This window comes from Oncorhynchus keta, chromosome 6, assembly GCF_023373465.1.
Source record: "Oncorhynchus keta strain PuntledgeMale-10-30-2019 chromosome 6, Oket_V2, whole genome shotgun sequence".
Taxonomy (NCBI): domain Eukaryota; kingdom Metazoa; phylum Chordata; class Actinopteri; order Salmoniformes; family Salmonidae; genus Oncorhynchus; species Oncorhynchus keta.
The window spans coordinates 7060712-7083027 of NC_068426.1; the positions used below are offsets into that span (position 1 = coordinate 7060712).

The 22316-nt window shown below is 45.7% G+C and overlaps 1 protein-coding gene across 4 annotated transcripts in view; it reads right to left on the minus strand.

The window, feature by feature from the left end:
- stard13a (StAR-related lipid transfer (START) domain containing 13a) overlaps nucleotides 1-22316 on the minus strand; it is a 171614-nt gene that overhangs the window by 14961 nt on the left and 134337 nt on the right. For all 4 annotated transcript variants that reach the window (XR_008138620.1, XM_052520399.1, XM_052520400.1 and 1 more), the window contains 5 exons: nucleotides 17441-17740; nucleotides 7872-8953; nucleotides 7597-7767; nucleotides 7139-7298; nucleotides 5630-5828 (listed from right to left, as the gene is read on the minus strand). Coding sequence is in view for 3 of the 4 variants with exons in the window: in XM_052520399.1 (XP_052376359.1) it covers nucleotides 5630-5828; nucleotides 7139-7298; nucleotides 7597-7767; nucleotides 7872-8953; nucleotides 17441-17740 (1912 nt within the window). In the remaining variant the exon portion in view is untranslated. The remainder of the gene's footprint in view (nucleotides 1-5629; nucleotides 5829-7138; nucleotides 7299-7596; nucleotides 7768-7871; nucleotides 8954-17440; nucleotides 17741-22316) is intronic.

Sequence of the window (22316 nt, forward strand, 5' to 3'; positions counted from 1 at the left end):
GTCAGGTTCACATTCTTGTTGAACTCAGCTAGGTTACGCTAGATTAAGACTACTGTCTACCTGTCAGGTTCACATTCTTGTTGAACTCAGCTAGGTTACGCTAGATTAAGACTACTGTCTACCAGTCAGGTTCACTTATCTGTTGAACTCAGCTAGGTTACGCTAGATTAAGACTACTGTCTACCAGTCAGGTTCACATTCTTGTTGAACTCAGCTAGGTTACGCTAGATTAAGACTACTGTCTACCTGTCAGGTTCACTTATCTGTTGAACTCAGCTAGGTTACGCTAGATTAAGACTACTGTCTACCTGTCAGGTTCACTTATCTGTTGAACTCAGCTAGGCTACGTTAGATTAAGACTACTGTCTACCAGTCAGGTTTACTTATCTGTTGAACTCAGCTAGGTTACGCTAGATTAAGACTACTGTCTACCTGTCAGGTTTACTTATCTGTTGAACTCAGCTAGGTTACGCTAGATTAAGACTACTGTCTACCAGTCAGGTTTACTTATCTGTTGAACTCAGCTAGGTTACGCTAGATTAAGACTACTGTCTACCTGTCAGGTTTACTTATCTGTTGAACTCAGCTAGGTTACGCTAGATTAAGACTACTGTCTACCAGTCAGGTTTACTTATCTGTTGAACTCAACTAGGTTACGCTAGATTAAGACTACTGTCTACCAGTCAGGTTCACTTATCTGTTGAACTCAGCTAGGTTACGCTAGATTAAGACTACTGTCTACGAGTCAGATTCACATTCTTGTTGAACTCAGCTAGGCTACGCTAGATTAAGACTACTGTCTACGAGTCAGGTTCACTTATCTGTTGAACTCAGCTAGGTTACGCTAGATTAAGACTACTGTCTACCTGTCAGGTTTACTTATCTGTTGAACTCAGCTAGGCTACGCTAGATTAAGACTACTGTCTACGAGTCAGGTTCACATTCTTGTTGAACTCAGCTAGGCTACGCTAGATTAAGACTACTGTCTACCAGTCAGGTTCACATTCTTGTTGAACTCAGCTAGGTTACGCTAGATTAAGACTACTGTCTACCAGTCAGGTTCACATTCTTGTTGAACTCAGCTAGGTTACGCCAGATTAAGACTACTGTCTACCTGTCAGGTTCACTTATCTGTTGAACTCAGCTAGGCTACGCTAGATTAAGACTACTGTCTACCAGTCAGGTTTACTTATCTGTTGAACTCAGCTAGGCTACGCTAGATTAAGACTACTGTCTACCTGTCAGGTTTACTTATCTGTTGAACTCAGCTAGGCTACGCTAGATTAAGACTACTGTCTACCTGTCAGGTTTACTTATCTGTTGAACTCAGCTAGGCTACGCTAGATTAAGACTACTGTCTATGAGTCAGGTTCACATTCTTGTTGAACTCAGCTAGGCTACGCTAGATTAAGACTACTGTCTACCTGTCAGGTTCACATTCTTGTTGAACTCAGCTAGGTTACGCTAGATTAAGACTACTGTCTACCAGTCAGGTTTACTTATCTGTTGAACTCAGCTAGGTTACGCTAGATTAAGACTACTGTCTACCAGTCAGGTTCACATTCTTGTTGAACTCAGCTAGGCTACGCTAGATTAAGACTACTGTCTACGAGTCAGGTTTACTTATCTGTTGAACTCAGCTATGCCACGCTAGATTAAGACTACTGTCTACCAGTCAGGTTCACTTATCTGTTGAACTCAGCTAGGCTACGCTAGATTAAGACTACTGTCTACCAGTCAGGTTCACTTATCTGTTGAACTCAGCTAGGCTACGCTAGATTAAGACTACTGTCTACCAGTCAGGTTCACATTCTTGTTGAACTCAGCTAGGCTACGCTAGATTAAGACTACTGTCTACCTGTCAGGTTTACTTATCTGTTGAACTCAGCTAGGCTACGCTAGATTAAGACTACTGTCTACCTGTCAGGTTTACTTATCTGTTGAACTCAGCTAGGCTACGCTAGATTAAGACTACTGTCTATGAGTCAGGTTCACATTCTTGTTGAACTCAGCTAGGCTACGCTAGATTAAGACTACTGTCTACCTGTCAGGTTCACATTCTTGTTGAACTCAGCTAGGTTACGCTAGATTAAGACTACTGTCTACCAGTCAGGTTTACTTATCTGTTGAACTCAGCTAGGTTACGCTAGATTAAGACTACTGTCTACCAGTCAGGTTCACATTCTTGTTGAACTCAGCTAGGCTACGCTAGATTAAGACTACTGTCTACGAGTCAGGTTTACTTATCTGTTGAACTCAGCTATGCCACGCTAGATTAAGACTACTGTCTACCAGTCAGGTTCACTTATCTGTTGAACTCAGCTAGGCTACGCTAGATTAAGACTACTGTCTACCAGTCAGGTTCACTTATCTGTTGAACTCAGCTAGGCTACGCTAGATTAAGACTACTGTCTACCAGTCAGGTTCACATTCTTGTTGAACTCAGCTAGGTTACGCTAGATTAAGACTACTGTCTACCAGTCAGGTTCACTTATCTGTTGAACTCAGCTAGGCTACGCTAGATTAAGACTACTGTCTACGAGTCAGGTTCACATTCTTGTTGAACTCAGCTAGGTTACGCCAGATTAAGACTACTGTCTACCTGTCAGGTTCACTTATCTGTTGAACTCAGCTAGGCTACGCTAGATTAAGACTACTGTCTACCAGTCAGGTTTACTTATCTGTTGAACTCAGCTAGGCTACGCTAGATTAAGACTACTGTCTACCTGTCAGGTTTACTTATCTGTTGAACTCAGCTAGGCTACGCTAGATTAAGACTACTGTCTACCAGTCAGGTTCACATTCTTGTTGAACTCAGCTAGGTTACGCTAGATTAAGACTACTGTCTACCTGTCAGGTTCACTTATCTGTTGAACTCAGCTAGGCTACGCTAGATTAAGACTACTGTCTACCAGTCAGGTTTACTTATCTGTTGAACTCAGCTAGGTTACGCCAGATTAAGACTACTGTCTACCAGTCAGGTTCACTTATCTGTTGAACTCAGCTAGGCTACGCTAGATTAAGACTACTGTCTACCAGTCAGGTTCACATTCTTGTTGAACTCAGCTAGGTTACGCTAGATTAAGACTACTGTCTACCAGTCAGGTTCACATTCTTGTTGAACTCAGCTAGGTTACGCTAGATTAAGACTACTGTCTACCTGTCAGGTTCACTTATCTGTTGAACTCAGCTAGGCTACGCCAGATTAAGACTACTGTCTACCAGTCAGGTTCACATTCTTGTTGAACTCAGCTAGGTTACGCTAGATTAAGACTACTGTCTACCTGTCAGGTTCACTTATCTGTTGAACTCAGCTAGGGTACGCCAGATTAAGACTACTGTCTACCAGTCAGGTTTACTTATCTGTTGAACTCAGCTAGGCTACGCCAGATTAAGACTACTGTCTACCAGTCAGGTTTACTTATCTGTTGAACTCAGCTAGGCTACGCTAGATTAAGACTACTGTCTACCAGTCAGGTTCACTTATCTGTTGAACTCAGCTAGGCTACGCTAGATTAAGACTACTGTCTACCAGTCAGGTTCACATTCTTGTTGAACTCAGCTAGGTTACGCTAGATTAAGACTACTGTCTACCAGTCAGGTTCACATTCTTGTTGAACTCAGCTAGGTTACGCCAGATTAAGACTACTGTCTACCTGTCAGGTTCACTTATCTGTTGAACTCAGCTAGGCTACGCTAGATTAAGACTACTGTCTACCAGTCAGGTTTACTTATCTGTTGAACTCAGCTAGGCTACGCTAGATTAAGACTACTGTCTACCTGTCAGGTTTACTTATCTGTTGAACTCAGCTAGGCTACGCTAGATTAAGACTACTGTCTACCAGTCAGGTTCACATTCTTGTTGAACTCAGCTAGGTTACGCTAGATTAAGACTACTGTCTACCAGTCAGGTTCACTTATCTGTTGAACTCAGCTAGGCTACGCTAGATTAAGACTACTGTCTACCTGTCAGGTTCACATTCTTGTTGAACTCAGCTAGGCTACGCTAGATTAAGACTACTGTCTACCAGTCAGGTTTACTTATCTGTTGAACTCAGCTAGGCTACGCTAGATTAAGACTACTGTCTACCTGTCAGGTTTACTTATCTGTTGAACTCAGCTAGGCTACGCTAGATTAAGACTACTGTCTACCTGTCAGGTTTACTTATCTGTTGAACTCAGCTATGCTACGCTAGATTAAGACTACTGTCTACCTGTCAGGTTTACTTATCTGTTGAACTCAGCTAGGCTACGCTAGATTAAGACTACTGTCTACCTGTCAGGTTTACTTATCTGTTGAACTCAGCTAGGCTACGCTAGATTAAGACTACTGTCTACCAGTCAGGTTCACATTCTTGTTGAACTCGTCAGCTTTCTTCTTGAATCAGCAAGACATAACACTATATTTAGGTAAGATGCATATCCATTTTGAGACGCGACATGCAGCATTTTCCTATTTTTGTATACGCTTTTCATATTCATTCCTGTTTCTCTGTGAAATGTCAACAGAGCACACTGAGTGTACACCAAGCTTATCCTATTCACAGACTTTTACATTTCATTCAGCTCGTTTCAGGCTAATTTAACTTTTTGCGGGAACAAATCAAGGATATTTGAGCTGAAAGTAGAAAAGTTCTGGATTAAGGGGTGTTTAAAAATATATTAATATATTTAACATTTAATTAACTAGACAAGTCAGTTAAGAACAAATTCTTATTTACAATGACAGCCTACCTAGGAACTGTGGGTTAACTGCCTTGTTCAGGAGTAGAATGACACATTTTTACCTTGTCAGCTCTGGGATTCGATCTGGCAAACCTTTCGGTTACTAGTCTACACTCTAACCACTAGGCTACCTGGCACCTCTACACTCTAACCACTAGGCTACCTGCCGCCTCTACACTCTAACCACACACCTGCCGCCTCTACACTCTAACCACTAGGCTACCTACCATCCCTACACTCTAACCACTAGGCAACCTACCATCCCTACACTCTAACCACTAGGCTACCTGGCACCTCTACACTCTAACCACTAGGCTACCTGCCGCCTCTACGCTCTAACCACTAGGCTACCTGCCGCCTCTACGCTCTAACCACTAGGCTACCTGCCGCCTCTACACTCTAACCACACACCTGCCGCCTCTACACTCTTACCACTCGGCTACCTGCCACCTCTACACTCTAACCACTAGGTTACCTGCCGCCTCTACACTCTAACCACACACCTGCCGCCTCTACACTCTAACCACTAGGCTACCTGCCGCCTCTACACTCTAACCACACACCTGCCTCCTCTACACTCTAACCACCAGGCTACCTGCCGCCTCTACACTCTAACCACTAGGCTACCTGCCGCCTCTACACTCTAACCACACACCTGCCGCCTCTACACTCTAACCACACACCTGCCTCCTCTACACTCTAACCACCAGGCTACCTGCCGCCTCTACACTCTAACCACACACCTGCCGCCTCTACACTCTAACCACACACCTGCCTCCTCTACACTCTAACCACCAGGCTACCTGCCGCCTCTACACTCTAACCACTAGGCTACCTGCCGCCTCCACACTCTAACCACACACCTGCCGGCCCTGTGCATGCTTCCATGAGTGTGAGTTCTTACACTGGTAGATGTGTAGGAAGGTCTCTCCCAGCTTGCTGGTCAGTAGAGGTTCAGGAAGGTCTCTGAAGAACTGTTTAACCATGTCTGCTACGTCGTACGCTGACTGGTCCTCGTAACACACACTGTCAGGACTGGTCTCACACTCCTGTCTCAACGCCTGGATACGAGACTTCACGCCAGATTTACGGAACAGACCCACCTAGGAGAGGGAGAAGGGGAGAGAGAAGAATGAGGGGAGAGAGGGAGAAGGGGAGAGAGGAGTAGAGGAAAGGGGGGGGGAGAATGGGAGATGGAGAGAGGGAGAGAGGAGTAGAGAGGGAGAGAGGGAGAAGGGGAGAGAGAAGAATGAGGGGAGAGAGGGAGAAGGGGAGAGAGAAGAATGAGGGGAGAGAGGGAGAATGGGAGAGAGGAGAATGAGGGGAGAGAGGGAGAATGGGAGAGAGGAGTAGAGGAAAAGGGGGGGAGAATGGGAGATGGAGAGAGGGAGAGAGGAGTAGAGAGGGAGAGAGGGAGAGTGGGAGAGAGGGAGAGAGGAGTAGAGAGGGAGAGTGAGAGAGAGGGAGAGAGGAGTAGAGAGGGAGAGTGAGAGAGGGAGAGAGGGAGAGTGGGAGATAGGAGTAGAGAGGGAGAGTGAGAGAGAGGGAGAGAGGGAGAGTGGGAGATAGGGAGAATGGGAGAGGGAGAGAAGAGTAGAGGGAAGGACCTGAGCCTGACCATGCCTCAGGAGTACCTGGCCTGATGACTCCTTGCTGTCCCCAGTCCACCTGGTCGTGCTGCTGCTCCAGTTTCAACCATTCTGCCTGCGGCTATGGAACCCTGACCTGTTCACCGGACGTGCTACATGTCCCAGACCTGCTGTTTTGGACTCTCTCTCTACCGCACCTGCTGTCTCGATCTCAGAATGATCGGCTATGAAAAGCCAACTGACATTGACTCCTGAGGTGCTGACCTGTTGCACCCTCTATAACCACTGTGATTATTATTTGATCCTACTGGTCATCTATGAACATTTGAACATCTTGAAGAGAAATCTGGCCTTAATGGCCATGTTCTGTTATAATCCCCACCCGGCACAGCCAGAAGAGGACTGGCCACCCCTCAGAGCCTGGTTCCTCTCTAGGTTTCTTCCTAGGTTTTGGCCTTTCTAGGGAGTTTTTCCGAGCCACCGTGCTTCTACACCTGCATTGCTTGCTGTTTAGGGTTTTAGGCTGGTTTCTGTACAGCTCTTTGAGATATCAGCTGATGTACGAAGGGCTTTATACATAAATTTGATTGACTTATGCAACTGTTTGAGTGTATGTGTGTGTGTGTGTGTGTGTGTGTGTGTGTGTGTGTGTGTGTGTGTGTGTGTGTGTGTGTGTGTGTGTGTGTGTGTGTGTGTGTGCGTGCGTGCGTGCGTGCGTGCGTGTGTGCGTGCGTGCGTGCGTGCGTGTGTGTGTGTGTGTGTATGCATGTGTGTGTATGTGTGTGTATGCGTGTGTGTATGCGCGCGTGTGTGTGTGTATATACCTGGTCAAGACAGTGCGTCCTGAGATGTCTCAGGGCCTGCTGTAGACAAAGAGGTAGAGGGTAACCACAGCGCTGTGTGTGAACGATGAGAGGAACACCAAACACACTTCTCTCCTTGTAGTCAGGGACCTTCAAACGCTTCATAAACTTAGGGACAGACCTGGGCAATGGAGAGAGAATGTAGAGCAGGTGAGCGTGTGTGTGTGTGTGCAGTGTGTGTGTGTGTGTGTGTGTGTGTGTGTGTGTGTGTGTGTGTGTGTGTGTGTGTGTGTGTGTGTGTGTGTGTGTGTGTGTGTGTGCACGCGTGTGCGTGTGCGTGTGCGTGTGTGTGTGTGTGTGTGTGTGTGTGTGTGTGTGTGTGTGTGTGTGTGTGTGTGTGTGTGTGTGTGTGTGTGTGTGTGTGTGTGTGTGTGTGTGTGTGTGTGTGTGTGTGTGTGTGTGTGTGTGTGTACACCTACCAGGTCCAGCCATGTTTGTTAGACATGGAGTAATTCTCCATGATGGCTGTGAGTCGGAGCAGAGAGAACTTCTGGAGCAGGCTGAGCTGGCCTGCTGATTGGCTACTGATCTGCAGCGCGGAGCCTGATTGGCGCAGATTTTCAGAGAGGCGGAAGCTCGGCCACCGCAGACTGGAGGGAGGAAGGGAGGGAGAGAGAGAGAGAAATTAAAGACAAAAGACTCAGAGAGACTGACCAGTATACATAAAAGTTACCTTCGAGAGACAGACACTCACCGTGGTCTGGTAAGGGAAGCTCCTACTCCAGAGTCTCTCCTCTCTCTGGTCCCTGTTGACTCTATGTCAATCAGGGAGACCCCGTCTCTCTCTCCCTCACTGGGCATGGTCCTCCCCTCTCCCTCCCCCTCACTGGGCGTGGTCCTCTCCTCTCCCTCCCCCTCTCCCTCATCTTCACCCCTCTTTCCCTCCCCTGCCTCCCCCTCCTCCCCCACCCCACCCTCCGTCAGCATGTTGCGACTCCAGTGGTCTACAATCTGCTGCAGGCCGCTGACGTGACTGATGATGTCATCCAGGTGGGGGAACAGGTGATCGTCTCGGTCCACATCCAGCAGGTCACCTGTGGACGCGTACAGGTGAGACCCGGGGACGTTGTCATACACACTCACCCTGCTGCCCCGCGGAGCTACAGGACAGGGAGGCTTCTTGGACAGAGCCGTACCCGTCCAGGGGGAGCCTTTGCTGGGGTGGAGTGGGGAGGGAGAAGGGGTCTGGTACTGGTGGTTGGTGGCTGTGGCTAGACTCTCTATAGACAAGGCTTTGGGGAAGGTGCCTGGTTTGTGGTTCTTGGGGATGTGGACCAGCAGGTCCTCGTATGAACGGAAGTGGTTCCTGCTGAACGGGCTCTGTTGTGCTTCAGTCCTCCGAACATGGGGGGCGCCAGAGAGCAGCTCCATATCTTCCAGGTACATACTTCCTCTTTTCGGCTTGGAGACAGACTCCTTCACACAGGGACGCATGGAACTCACACCGCTCGTCACCGATTGGCCCTTGCTGCCATTACCGAGCGCGATAGGGGACGAGTTGTCATCTGATTGGTGGGGAGGATGAGGACTGTCCTCTGATTGATTGATGGGAACACAGTGGAGCATCTGTAATGCCTGGGGCTCCTCCCCATGTAGGACCGGCCCACTGATGACGAGCGGCGCCCGCCCACTTCCTGACTTCCTCTTGGAGGACGGCCCCCAGGTACGCATCATCTCCATGCGACGCAGGAAGGCCTTTGCCGGACTCCGCCCACCCTGGCCGTGACGGCTGCTTTTGATTGGTAGAGAGTTGTAGTGGGACAGGTCTCTTGGGGGCTGGAAATAAAGAATACATAAATAGATGCAACCAGAGGAATGAAAACTCAGACTACATTTACTCCCCCGTTTTTACACTGCTGCTACTTGCTGTGTATTATCTATGCATAGTCACTATACCCCTACATACATGTACATATTATATAACTAACCTGAACACACGCACATTGACTTTGTCCCGGTAACTCTTGGATACAGTGCATTCAGAAAGTATTCAGGCCTGGTGACTTTATTCAGGCCTGGTGACTTTATTCAGGCCTGGTGACTTTATTCAGGCCTGGTGACTTTATTCAGGCCTGGTGACTTTATTCAGGCCTGGTGACTTTATTCAGGCCTGGTGACTTTATTCAGGCCTGGTGACTTTATTCAGGCCTTATTCTAAAATAGATTCAATAGTTTTTTTCCTCATTAATCTACACATACAGTGGGGAGAACAAGTGTTTGATACACTGCCGATTTTGCAGGTTTTCCTACTTACAAAGCGTGTAGAGGTCTGTAATTTTAATCATAGGTACACTTCAACTGTGAGAGACGGAATCTAAAACAAAATCCAGAAAGTATGTCATTTAAGTAATTAATTTGCATTTTATTGCATGACATAAGTATTTGATACATCAGAAAAGCAGTACTTAATATTTGGTACAGAAACCTTTGTTTGCAATTACAGAGATCATACGTTTCCTGTAGTTCTTGACCAGGTTTGCACACACTGCAGCAGGGATTTTGGCCCACTCCTCCATACATACCTTCTCCAGATCCTTCAGGTTTCGGGGCTGTCGCTGGGCAATACAGACTTTTTTGTTTTAGATTCCGTCTCTCACAGTTGAATTGTACCTATGATAAAAGACCTCTACATGAATCTTGTTTCTCATGGTCAGAGTCCATTAGGTGCCTTTTAGCAAACTCCAAGTGGGCTGTCATGTGCATTTGACTGAGGAGTGGCTTCTGTCTTGCCACTCTACCATATAGGCCTGATTGCTGGAGTGCTGCACAGATGTTTGTCCTTCTGGAAGGTTCTCCCACCTCCACAAAGGAACTGTGGAGCTCTGTCAGAGTGACCATCAGGTTCTGTGTCACCTCCTTGACCAAGGCCCTTCTCCCCGATTGTGGAGTTTGGCCGGGCAGCCAGCTCTCGGAAGAGTCTTGGTGGTTCCAAACTTCTTCCATTTAAGAATGTCGGAGGCCACTGTGTTCTTGGGGATCTTCAATGCTGCAGAAATATTTTGGTACCCTTCCCCAGATCTGTGCCTCGACAGAATCCTGTCTCGGAGCTCCTCAGACAATTCCTTCGATCTCATGGCTTGGTTTTTGCTCTGACGTGCCTGTCAACTGTGGCACCTTATATAGACAGGTGTGTGCCTTGTGTGTAGATTTCCTGATCACAAATTAAACTCCACAGCAACGTTTCTCCCTCTTTCCCTGACCTGAGATCAGTGATGCCAGAGCTGAGACAGTGTCGGCTCACATCCACACACTGCTGACAGGTCACTTCCAGGAAGCTAACAGGTCACTTCCAGGAAGCCGAACAGGTCACTTCCAGGAAGCAGGAAGGAAGCTAACAGGTCACTTCCAGGAAGCTCACTTCCAGATAACAGGTCACTTCCAGGAAGATAACAGGTCACTTCCAGGAAGCCGAACAGAGCACTTCCAGGAAGATAACAGATCACTTCCAGGAAACTAACAGAGAACTTCCAGGAAGCTAACAGAGAACTTCCAGGAAGCTAACAGAGAACTTCCAGGAAGCTAACAGAGAACTACCAGGAAGATAACAGATCACTTCCAGGAAGCCGAACAGAGCACTTCCAGGAAGCCGAACAGAGAACTTCCAGGAAGCCAAACAGAGAACTTCCAGGAAGCACCACTGAACGCTAAACAAGTAGCCAGAGCAACACACACAGACAGCAAGCTCTCAAACGTCTTCTAATACATCATGGAGGATTGGCCTTGAAGAAAACTTGAAATCATTCTACACACAGAGGAGAGCTGTCAGTGGAACAAGGTTGTGTCTACCGGGACACCTAGAGTAATATTTCCAACAAAACTGTGAAGGGCAGCGCTAAAATAAATTCTCACGGGACATCAGGGTATTGTGGAAATGGAAGCACTGGCAAATAGTGTCCCAAACCCTTTACGGAGAAGTGGAGACGATCATAATGGAGTGGATCAGAAAACACAATGACAGGTCCTGTTGCATCCTGGGAGTTCCCTGGTGAGTGTTGGAAAGGTTTACACAGACTTTGTAGGCCCATTTCAAAACAACATGTGTATGATAGTGGTTACTCACACTCTAAATAGTTAGAAGTGTTCAGAACGTCACAAATCACTTCACAGGGGCTCCTGAGTGGTGCAGCGGTCTAAGGCGTCACTACAGACCCCGGTTCCATTCCAGGCTGTATCACAGCGGTCTAAGGCAATGCATCTCAGTGTCAGAGGAGTCACTACAGACCCCGGTTCCATTCCAGGCTGTATCACAGCGGTCTAAGGCAAGGCATCTCAGTGTCAGAGGAGTCACTACAGACCCCGGTTCCATTCCAGGCTGTATCACAGCGGTCTAAGGCAAGGCATCTCAGTGTCAGAGGAGTCACTACAGACCCCGGTTCCATTCCAGGCTGTATCACAGCGGTCTAAGGCAAGGCATCTCAGTGTCAGAGGAGTCACTGTATCAGACCCCAGTGTTCCATTCCAGGCTGTATCACAGCGGTCTAAGGCAAGGCATCTCAGTGTCAAAGGAGTCACTACAGACCCCGGTTCCATTCCAGGCTGTATCACAGCGGTCTAAGGCAAGGCATCTCAGTGTCAGAGGAGTCACTACAGACCCCGGTTCCATTCCAGGCTGTATCACAGCGGTCTAAGGCAATGCATCTCAGTGTCAGAGGAGTCACTACAGACCCCCATTCCAGGTTCCATTCCAGGCTGTATCACAGCGGTCTAAGTGCAAGGCATCTCAGTGTCAGAGGAATCACTACAGACCCCGGTTCCATTCCAGGCTGTATCACAGCGGTCTAAGGCAATGCATCTCAGTGTCAGAGGAGTCACTACAGACCCCGGTTCCATTCCAGGCTGTATCACAGCAGTCTAAGGCAAGGCATCTCAGTGTCAGAGGAGTCACTACAGACCCCGGTTCCATTCCAGGCTGTATCACAACCGGCCTAGATCGGGAGTCCCATAGGGCGGTGCACAATTGTCCCAGCATCGTCCGGGTTTGGCCGGTGTAGACTGTCAATGTAAAATCAAGATTTGTTCTTAACCGACTTTCCTAGTTAAATAAAGGTTAAATACATATTGAATGAAGGTTAAATAAACATAGACAATACATGGTACCAGACTAAGAAGGTTGTTCTCATCATGCAGTTTGTCTAAGCAAATCGTAATGGACAATGTTAAAATCAATTCCAGACATTTGTGAGCCAGAGCAGAATTCTGCACTCCACCACCAAACTGGCTGGCAGAGAGGTATGTTCAGATGGCTGGTAGAGAGGTATGTTCAGATGGCTGGTAGAGAGGTATGTTCAGATGGCTGGTAGAGAGGTATGTTCAGATGGCTGGTAGAGAGGTATGTTCAGATGACTGGTAGAGAGGTATGTTCAGATGGCTGGTAGAGAGGTATGTTCAGATGGCTGGTAGAGAGGTATGTTCAGATGGCTGGTAGAGAGGTATGTTCAGATGGCTGGTAGAGAGGTATGTTCAGATGGCTGGATGAGAGAGGTATGTTCAGATGGCTGGTAGAGAGGTATGTTCAGATGGCTGGTAGAGAGGTATGTTCAGATGGCTGGTAGAGAGGTATGTTCAGATGGCTGGTAGAGAGGTATGTTCAGATGGCTGGTAGAGAGGTATGTTCAGATGGCTGGTAGAGAGGTATGTTCAGATGGCTGGTAGAGAGGTATGTTCAGATGGCTGGTAGAGAGGTATGTTCAGATGGCTGGTAGAGAGGTATGTTCAGATGGCTGGTAGAGAGGTATGTTCAGATGGCTGGTAGAGAGGTATGTTCAGATGGCTGGTAGAGAGGTATGTTCAGATGGCTGGTAGAGAGGTATGTTCAGATGGCTGGTAGAGAGGTATGTTCAGATGGCTGGTAGAGAGGTATGTTCAGATGGCTGGTAGAGAGGTATGTTCAGATGGCTGGTAGAGAGGTATGTTCAGATGACTGGTAGAGAGGTATGTTCAGATGGCTGGTAGAGAGGTATGTTCAGATGGCTGGTAGAGAGGTATGTTCAGATGGCTGGTAGAGAGGTATGTTCAGATGGCTGGTAGAGAGGTATGTTCAGATGGCTGGTAGAGAGGTATGTTCAGACACTTAAAAAAAATGAAGAAAGACAGTAGTAGAAACTGACATGAAGAGACAGTAGTAGACACTGTAACAGGTGAAGAGACATTGTAGACACCGGCTTGTAATTCCCTCTCACAGAGACAGCCCTTAAAGACGTTTATATTCAGTGGTTTTAAGTTCTACTTTACTTTCATTTACTTTATAGAAGTATACTGACAGTAGTAGACACTTAAAGAGACAGTTGTAGACACTTAAAGAGACAGTAGTAGACACTTGAAGAGACAGTTGTAGACACTTGAAGAGACAGTAGTAGACACTTAAAGAGACAGTAGTAGACACTTGAAGAGACAGTTGTAGACACTTGAAGAGACAGTAGTAGACACTTAAAGAGACAGTAGTAGACACTTAAAGAGACAGTAGTAGACACTTGAAGAGACAGTAGTAGACACTTGAAGAGACAGTAGTAGACACTTAAAGAGACAGTTGTAGACACTTGAAGAGACAGTAGTAGACACTTGAAGAGACAGTAGTAGACACTTGAAGAGACAGTAGTAGACACTTGAAGAGACAGTAGTAGACACTTAAAGAGACAGTAGTAGACACTTGAAGAGACAGTAGTAGACACTTGAAGAGACAGTTGTAGACACTTGAAGAGACAGTAGTAGACACTTGAAGAGACAGTAGTAGACACTTGAAGAGACAGTAGTAGACACTTGAAGAGACAGTAGTAGACACTTGAAGAGACAGTAGTAGACACTTGAAGAGACAGTAGTAGACACTTGAAGAGACAGTAGTAGACACTTGAAGAGACAGTAGTAGACACTTGAAGAGACAGTAGTAGACACTTAAAGAGACAGTAGTAGACACTTAAAGAGACAGTAGTAGACACTTAAAGAGACAGTAGTAGACACTTGAAGAGACAGTAGTAGACACTTAAAGAGACAGAGACAGTAGACACACTTGAAGAGACAGTAGTAGACACTTGAAGAGACAGTAGTAGACACTTGAAGAGACAGTAGTAGACACTTGAAGAGACAGTTGTAGACACTTGAAGAGACAGTAGTAGACACTTGAAGAGACAGTAGTAGACACTTGAAGAGACAGTAGTAGACACTTGAAGAGACAGTAGTAGACACTTGAAGAGACAGTAGTAGACACTTGAAGAGACAGTAGTAGACACTTGAAGAGACAGTAGTAGACACTTGAAGAGACAGTAGTAGACACTTGAAGAGACAGTTGTAGACACTTGAAGAGACAGTAGTAGACACTTGAAGAGACAGTAGTAGACACTTGAAGAGACAGTAGTAGACACTTGAAGAGACAGTAGTAGACACTTGAAGAGACAGTAGTAGACACTTGAAGAGACAGTAGTAGACACTTGAAGAGACAGTTGTAGACACTTGAAGAGACAGTAGTAGACACTTGAAGAGACAGTAGTAGACACTTGAAGAGACAGTAGTAGACACTTGAAGAGACAGTAGTAGACACTTGAAGAGACAGTAGTAGACACTTAAAGAGACAGTAGTAGACACTTGAAGAGACAGTAGTAGACACTTGAAGAGACAGTAGTAGACACTTGAAGAGACAGTAGTAGACACTTGAAGAGACAGTTGTAGACACTTGAAGAGACAGTAGTAGACACTTAAAGAGACAGTAGTAGACACTTGAAGAGACAGTAGTAGACACTTGAAGAGACAGTAGTAGACACTTGAAGAGACAGTTGTAGACACTTGAAGAGACAGTAGTAGACACTTAAAGAGACAGTAGTAGACACTTGAAGAGACAGTAGTAGACACTTGAAGAGACAGTAGTAGACACTTGAAGAGACAGTAGTAGACACTTGAAGAGACAGTTGTAGACACTTAAAGAGAAGAGACAGTAGTAGACACTTGAAGAGACAGTAGTAGACACTTGAAGAGACAGTAGTAGACACTTGAAGAGACAGTAGTAGACACTTGAAGAGACAGTAGTAGACACTTGAAGAGACAGTAGTAGACACTTAAAGAGACAGTAGTAGACACTTAAAGAGACAGTAGTAGACACTTAAAGAGACAGTAGTAGACACTTAAAGAGACAGTAGTAGACACTTAAAGAGACAGTAGTAGACACTTAAAGAGACAGTAGTAGACACTTAAAGAGACAGTAGTAGACACTTGAAGAGACAGTAGTAGACACTTGAAGAGACAGTAGTAGACACTTGAAGAGACAGTAGTAGACACTTGAAGAGACAGTAGTAGACACTTAAAGAGACAGTTGTAGACACTTGAAGAGACAGTAGTAGACACTTGAAGAGACAGTAGTAGACACTTGAAGAGACAGTAGTAGACACTTAAAGAGACAGTAGTAGACACTTAAAGAGACAGTAGTAGACACTTGAAGAGACAGTTGTAGACACTTAAAGAGACAGTAGTAGACACTTAAAGAGACAGTAGTAGACACTTAAAGAGACAGTAGTAGACACTTGAAGAGACAGTAGTAGACACTTGAAGAGACAGTTGTAGACACTTGAAGAGACAGTAGTAGACACTTGAAGAGACAGTAGTAGACACTTAAAGAGACAGTAGTAGACACTTAAAGAGACAGTAGTAGACACTTGAAGAGACAGTTGTAGACACTTAAAGAGACAGTTGTAGACACTTAAAGAGACAGTAGTAGACACTTAAAGAGACAGTAGTAGACACTTAAAGAGACAGTAGTAGACACTTGAAGAGACAGTTGTAGACACTTGAAGAGACAGTAGTAGACACTTAAAGAGACAGTAGTAGACACTTAAAGAGACAGTAGTAGACACTTAAAGAGACAGTTGTAGACACTTGAAGAGACAGTTGTAGACACTTAAAGAGACAGTAGTAGACACTTAAAGAGACAGTAGTGCAATATAAACACGTGATGTCAGTGTTCATTTTTGTGATATGACAGATTGAAATGTTCTACACGTTTAAAAGATACGCAACTCTTTGAGTTGCTTACAGTACGAGCGTTTACCGGGAATCATTCAGTACTGTATCTCAGACTTAAAAAAACAGGTGGGTTGATGTATTGTTTTGACCTAAATAACTTTATTAACAATGACTATTCATTTACATGGACATGTTAGTCATTTAGCAGACTCTCTCTCTCTCATCCAGAGTCCCTTATTGTAGTGCATTCTTCTGAAGATAGCTAGTTGAGACAACCACCTATCACAGCCAAGAGACCAGAGAGTTTGGGTTAGGATGTAGGGTCTGAGCATAGCCTGAAGGTAGGTAGAGACAGTTCCTCTCGTTGCTCTGTGAGGTAAACACCATGGTCTTGTATAGGACGGCAGCTTCGACAGGAAGCCAGCGGAGTCTTCAGGGGAGCAGGGGGATCATGGGAAGGTTGAACACCAGACGGGAGCTGTCCAACTTGACGGAGGAGGTCTTGGAATGGGCAAGACTTCTCCGGGAGGAAGAGCGGCTCGTTGCCGTACCAGGGTCAGGTCAAAGTGCATTATGGGAATGCACATGTCAATTCATTCTGTTATGAATCTTGACGCAAAAACAAAATGGCTGCGTCTTGCCTCTTAAGGATCCCTTTTTTAAATGTTCTCCTAAAATGACAAATCCCAATCTAACTGCCTGTAAGTCGGGCCCTAAAGCAAGGATATGCATATTGTTTGGTACCATTTGAAAGGAAACACTTTGAGGTTTGTGGAAATGTGAAAGGAATGTAGGAGAAAAAAACACAATAGATCTGGTAAAAGATAATACAAAGAAAAAAATAACCTTTCTTTTGTATTTTTTTTTGCACCATCTTTGAAATGCAAGAGAAAGGCCATAATGTAGTATTCCAGCCCAGGTGCGATTTAGATGTTGGCCACTAGATGGCAGCAGTGCACGTGTAACGTTTTAGACTTCGTTTCAGACAAACCATGGATCCCTAATTTGTTTATTAATAACTGTTCATGTTCAAATTGTGGACTCTCCTCAAACAATAGCATGGTATTATTTCACTGTGATAGCTACTGGAAATTGGACAGTGCAGTTAGATTAACAAGAATTTAAGCTTTCTGCCCATATCAGATATGTCAATGTCCTGGGAAATGTTCTTCTTACTTACAACCTCATGCTAATTGCATTAGCCTACGTAAGCTCAACCGTCCCGTGGAATTGGGACACCGACCCCGAAGATAATTTATATACCACAAATACATAGAGAATAAGGTGCCATTTGGGAAGCAGACCTGAAGACAGACTAACCTGGTAGGGTCCTGCCAGTGAGACCATAGAGACAGAGTCAGGAAGCATGGCTCCCAGAGAGTCTTGACTGTGCAGAGAGGATATATCCGTGATCTCTGGTTCACTCAGGTCCGTCAGGACGCTCTCACTGCTCACTGTGCTCCTCAGTCGCCCCTCCTCCTGGCACCCCTCAGGACTGCTCTCATTGGGCGAGCCCAGCAGGAAGTGCATGTCCTGGAGGCGGGACCAGCGCCGGCTGTTCCATTCAAAGGTCCATCTCTTACTGATGGCTAGCGGGTCATCGTCGTCTGAATCATCAGTCTGGAGAGAGAGTATATAGAGGGAGTATATAGAGGAAGTATAGAGAGAGAGGGAGTATAGAGAGAGAGGGAATATAGAGAGGGAGTATAGAGAGAGAGGGTTATAGAGAGAGGGAGTATAGAGAGAGAGGGTTATAGAGAGGGTTATAGAGAGGGAGTATAGAGAGAGAGGGTTATAGAGAGAGAGGGAGTATAGAGAGAGAGGGTTATAGAGAGAGGGAGTATAGAGAGAGAGGGAGTATAGAGAGAGAGGGTTATAGAGAGGCAGTATAGAGAGAGAGGGTTATAGAGAGAGGGAGTATAGAGAGAGAGGGTTATAGAGAGGCAGTATAGAGAGAGAGAGGGTTATAGAGAGGCAGTATAGAGAGAGAGGGAGTATAGAGAGAGAGGGAGTATAGAGAGAGAGGGTTATAGAGAGGCAGTATAGAGAGAGAGGGTTATAGAGAGAGAGGGAGTATAGAGAGAGAGGGTAATAGAGATAGGGAGTATAGAGAGAGAGGGAGTATAGAGAGAGAGGGAGTATAGAGAGAGAGGGTTATAGAGAGGCAGTATAGAGAGAGAGGGTTATAGAGAGAGAGGGAGTATAGAGAGAGAGGGTTATAGAGAGAGGGAGTATAGAGAGGGGAGTATAGAGAGTAGAGGGGGTTATAGAGAGAGAGGGGAGTATAGAGAGGCAGTATAGAGAGAGAGGGAGGGTTATAGAGAGAGGGAGTATAGAGAGAGAGGGAGAGAGAGAGAGGTTATAGAGAGGGTATAGAGTTATAGAGATAGAGGGTTATAGAGAGGCAGTACAGAGAGAGTATAGGGTTATAGAGAGGCAGTATAGAGAGGGTTATAGAGAGAGGGGGTTATAGAGAGAGAGGGAGTATAGAGAGAGAGGGTTATAGAGAGAGGGAGTATAGAGAGAGAGGGTTATCGAGAGGCAGTACAGAGAGAGAGGGTTATAGAGAGAGGGAGGATAGAGAGAGAGGGTTATAGAGAGGCAGTATAGAGAGAGGGAATATAGTATATTGGTCTGTACTACTGCATAACACATTATTTTTATTTTAACTAGGCAAGTCAGTTAAGAACAAATTCTTATTTACAATGACGGCCTAGAAACAGTGGGTTAACTGGTCTAGGAACAATGGGTTAACTGGTCTAGGAACAATGGGTTAACTGGTCTAGGAACAATGGGTTAACTGGTCTAGGAACAGTGGGTTAACTGGTCTAGGAACAATGGGTTAACTGGTCTAGGAACAGTGGGTTAACTGGTCTAGGAACAGTGGGTTAACTGGTCTAGGAACAATGGGTTAACTGGTCTAGGAACAGTGGGTTAACTGGTCTAGGAACAGTGGGTTAACTGGTCTAGGAACAATGGGTTAACTGGTCTAGGAACAATGGGTTAACTGGTGTAGGAACAATGGGTTAACTGGTCTAGGAACAGTGGGTTAACGTCCTTGTTCAGGGGCAGAACGACAGATTTTTACCTTGTCAGCTCAGGGATACGATCTAGCAGCCTTTCAGTTAGTGGTCCAACACCCTAACCACTAGACTACCTGTCTCCTCTAACCACTAGGTTACCTGCCTCCTCTAACCACTAGACTACCTGCCTCCTCTAACCCCTAGACTACCTGCCTCTTCTAACCACTAGACTACCTGCCTCCTCTAACCACTAGACTACCTGCCTCCTCTAACCACTAGACTACCTGTCTCCTCGAACCACTAGGTTACCTGCCTCCTCTAACCACTAGACTACCTGCCTCCTCTAACCACTAGACTACCTGTCTCCTCTAACCACTAGACTACCTGCCTCCTCTAACCACTAGACTACCTGCCTCCTCTAACCACTAGACTACCTGTCTCCTCAAACCACTAGACTACCTGCCTCCTCTAACCACTAGGTTACCTGCCTCCTCTAACCACTAGACTACCTGCCTCCTCTAACCACTAGACTACCTGCCTCCTCTAACCACTAGACTACCTGCCTCCTCTAACCACTAGGTTACCTGCCTCCTCTAACCACTAGACTACCTGTCTCCTCTAACCCATAGACTACCTGCCTCCTCAAACCACTAGACTACCTGCCTCCTCTAACCACTAGGTTACCTGCCTCCTCTAACCACTAGACTACCTGCCTCCTCTAACCACTAGACTACCTGCCTCCTCTAACCACTAGACTACCTGCCTCCTCTAACCACTAGACTACCTGCCTCCTCTAACCACTAGACTACCTGCCTCCTCTAACCACTAGACTACCTGCCTCCTCTAACCACTAGGCTACCTGCCTCCTCTAACCACTAGACTACCTGCCTCCTCTAACCACTAGACTACCTGCCTCCTCTAACCACTAGACTACCTGCCTCCTCTAACCACTAGACTACCTGCCTCCTCTAACCACTAGACTACCTGCCTCCTCTAACCACTAGACTACCTGTCTCTTCTAACCACTAGACACATTCCACATTCCATCAATATAAAACTACTCTCCTAACAGACCAGGATAAGTCACATAAAACACTTAATAGCTGCAGTTTAAACATGGGCCTGTTATAGGAGTTTAAACATGGGCCTGTTGTTGGAGTTTAAACATGGGCCTGTTGTTGGGGTTTAAACATGAGCCTGTTATTGGGGTTTAAACATGGGCCTGTTATAGGAGTTTAAACATGGGCCTGTTATAGGGGGTTTAAACATGGGCCTGTTATAGGAGTTTAAACATGGGCCTGTTGTTGGAGTTTAAACATGGGCCTGTTGTTGGGGTTTAAACATGAGCCTGTTATTGGGGTTTAAACATGGGCCTGTTATTGGGGTTTAAACATGGGCCTGTTATTGGGGTTTAAACATGAGCCTGTTATTGGGGTTTAAACATGGGCCTGTTATTGGGGTTTAAACATGAGCCTGTTATAGGAGTTTAAACATGGGCCTGTTATAGGGGTTTAAACATGGGCCTGTTATAGGGGTTTAAACATGGGCCTGTTATAGGAGTTTAAACATGGGCCTGTTATAGGGGTTTAAACATGGGCCTGTTATAGGAGTTTAAACATGGGCCTGTTATAGGGGTTTAAACATGGGCCTGTTATAGGAGTTTAAACATGGGCCTGTTGTTGGGGTTTAAACATGGGCCTGTTATAGGGGTTTAAACATGGGCCTGTTATAGGGGTTTAAACATGGGCCTGTTATAGGGGTTTAAACATGGGCCTGTTATAGGAGTTTAAACATGGGCCTGTTATAGGGGTTTAAACATGGGCCTGTTATAGGAGTTTAAACATGGGCCTGTTATAGGGGTTTAAACATGGGCCTGTTATAGGGGTTTAAACATGGGCCTGTTATAGGGGTTTAAACATGGGCCTGTTATAGGAGTTTAAACATGGGCCTGTTATAGGAGTTTAAACATGGGCCTGTTGTTGGGGTTTAAACATGGGCCTGTTATAGGAGTTTAAACATGGGCCTGTTATAGGAGTTTAAACATGGGCCTGTTATAGGAGTTTAAACATGGGCCTGTTATAGGAGTTTAAACATGGGCCTGTTGTTGGGGTTTAAACATGGGCCTGTTATAGGGGTTTAAACATGGGCCTGTTATAGGGGTTTAAACATGGGCCTGTTGTTGGGGTTTAAACATGGGCCTGTTATAGGAGTTTAAACATGGGCCTGTTGTTGGAGTTTAAACATGGGCCTGTTATAGGGGTTTAAACATGGGCCTGTTATAGGAGTTTAAACATGGGCCTGTTGTTGGAGTTTAAACATGGGTCTGTTATAGGGGTTTAAACATGGGCCTGTTGTTGGAGTTTAAACATGGGCCTGTTATAGGAGTTTAAACATGGGCCTGTTATAGGAGTTTAAACATGGGCCTGTTATAGGGGTTTAAACATGGGCCTGTTGTTGGAGTTTAAACATGGGCCTGTTATAGGGGTTTAAACATGGGCCTGTTGTTGGAGTTTAAACATGGGCCTGTTATAGGGGTTTAAACATGGGCCTGTTGTTGGAGTTTAAACATGGGCCTGTTATAGGGGTTTAAACATGGGCCTGTTGTTGGAGTTTAAACATGGGCCTGTTATAGGGGTTTAAACATGGGCCTGTTGTTGGAGTTTAAACATGGGCCTGTTATAGGGGTTTAAACATGGGCCTGTTATAGGAGTTTAAACATGGGCCTGTTGTTGGAGTTTAAACATGGGCCTGTTATAGGGGTTTAAACATGGGCCTGTTATAGGAGTTTAAACATGGGCCTGTTATAGGGGTTTAAACATGGGCCTGTTATAGGGGTTTAAACATGGGCCTGTTATAGGAGTTTAAACATGGGCCTGTTATAGGGGTTTAAACATGGGCCTGTTGTTGGAGTTTAAACATGGGCCTGTTATAGGGGTTTAAACATGGGCCTGTTATAGGAGTTTAAACATGGGCCTGTTGTTGGAGTTTAAACATGGGCCTGTTATAGGGGTTTAAACATGGGCCTGTTATAGGAGTTTAAACATGGGCCTGTTATAGGGGTTTAAACATGGGCCTGTTATAGGGGTTTAAACATGGGCCTGTTATAGGAGTTTAAACATGGGCCTGTTATAGGAGTTTAAACATGGGCCTGTTGTTGGAGTTTAAACATGGGC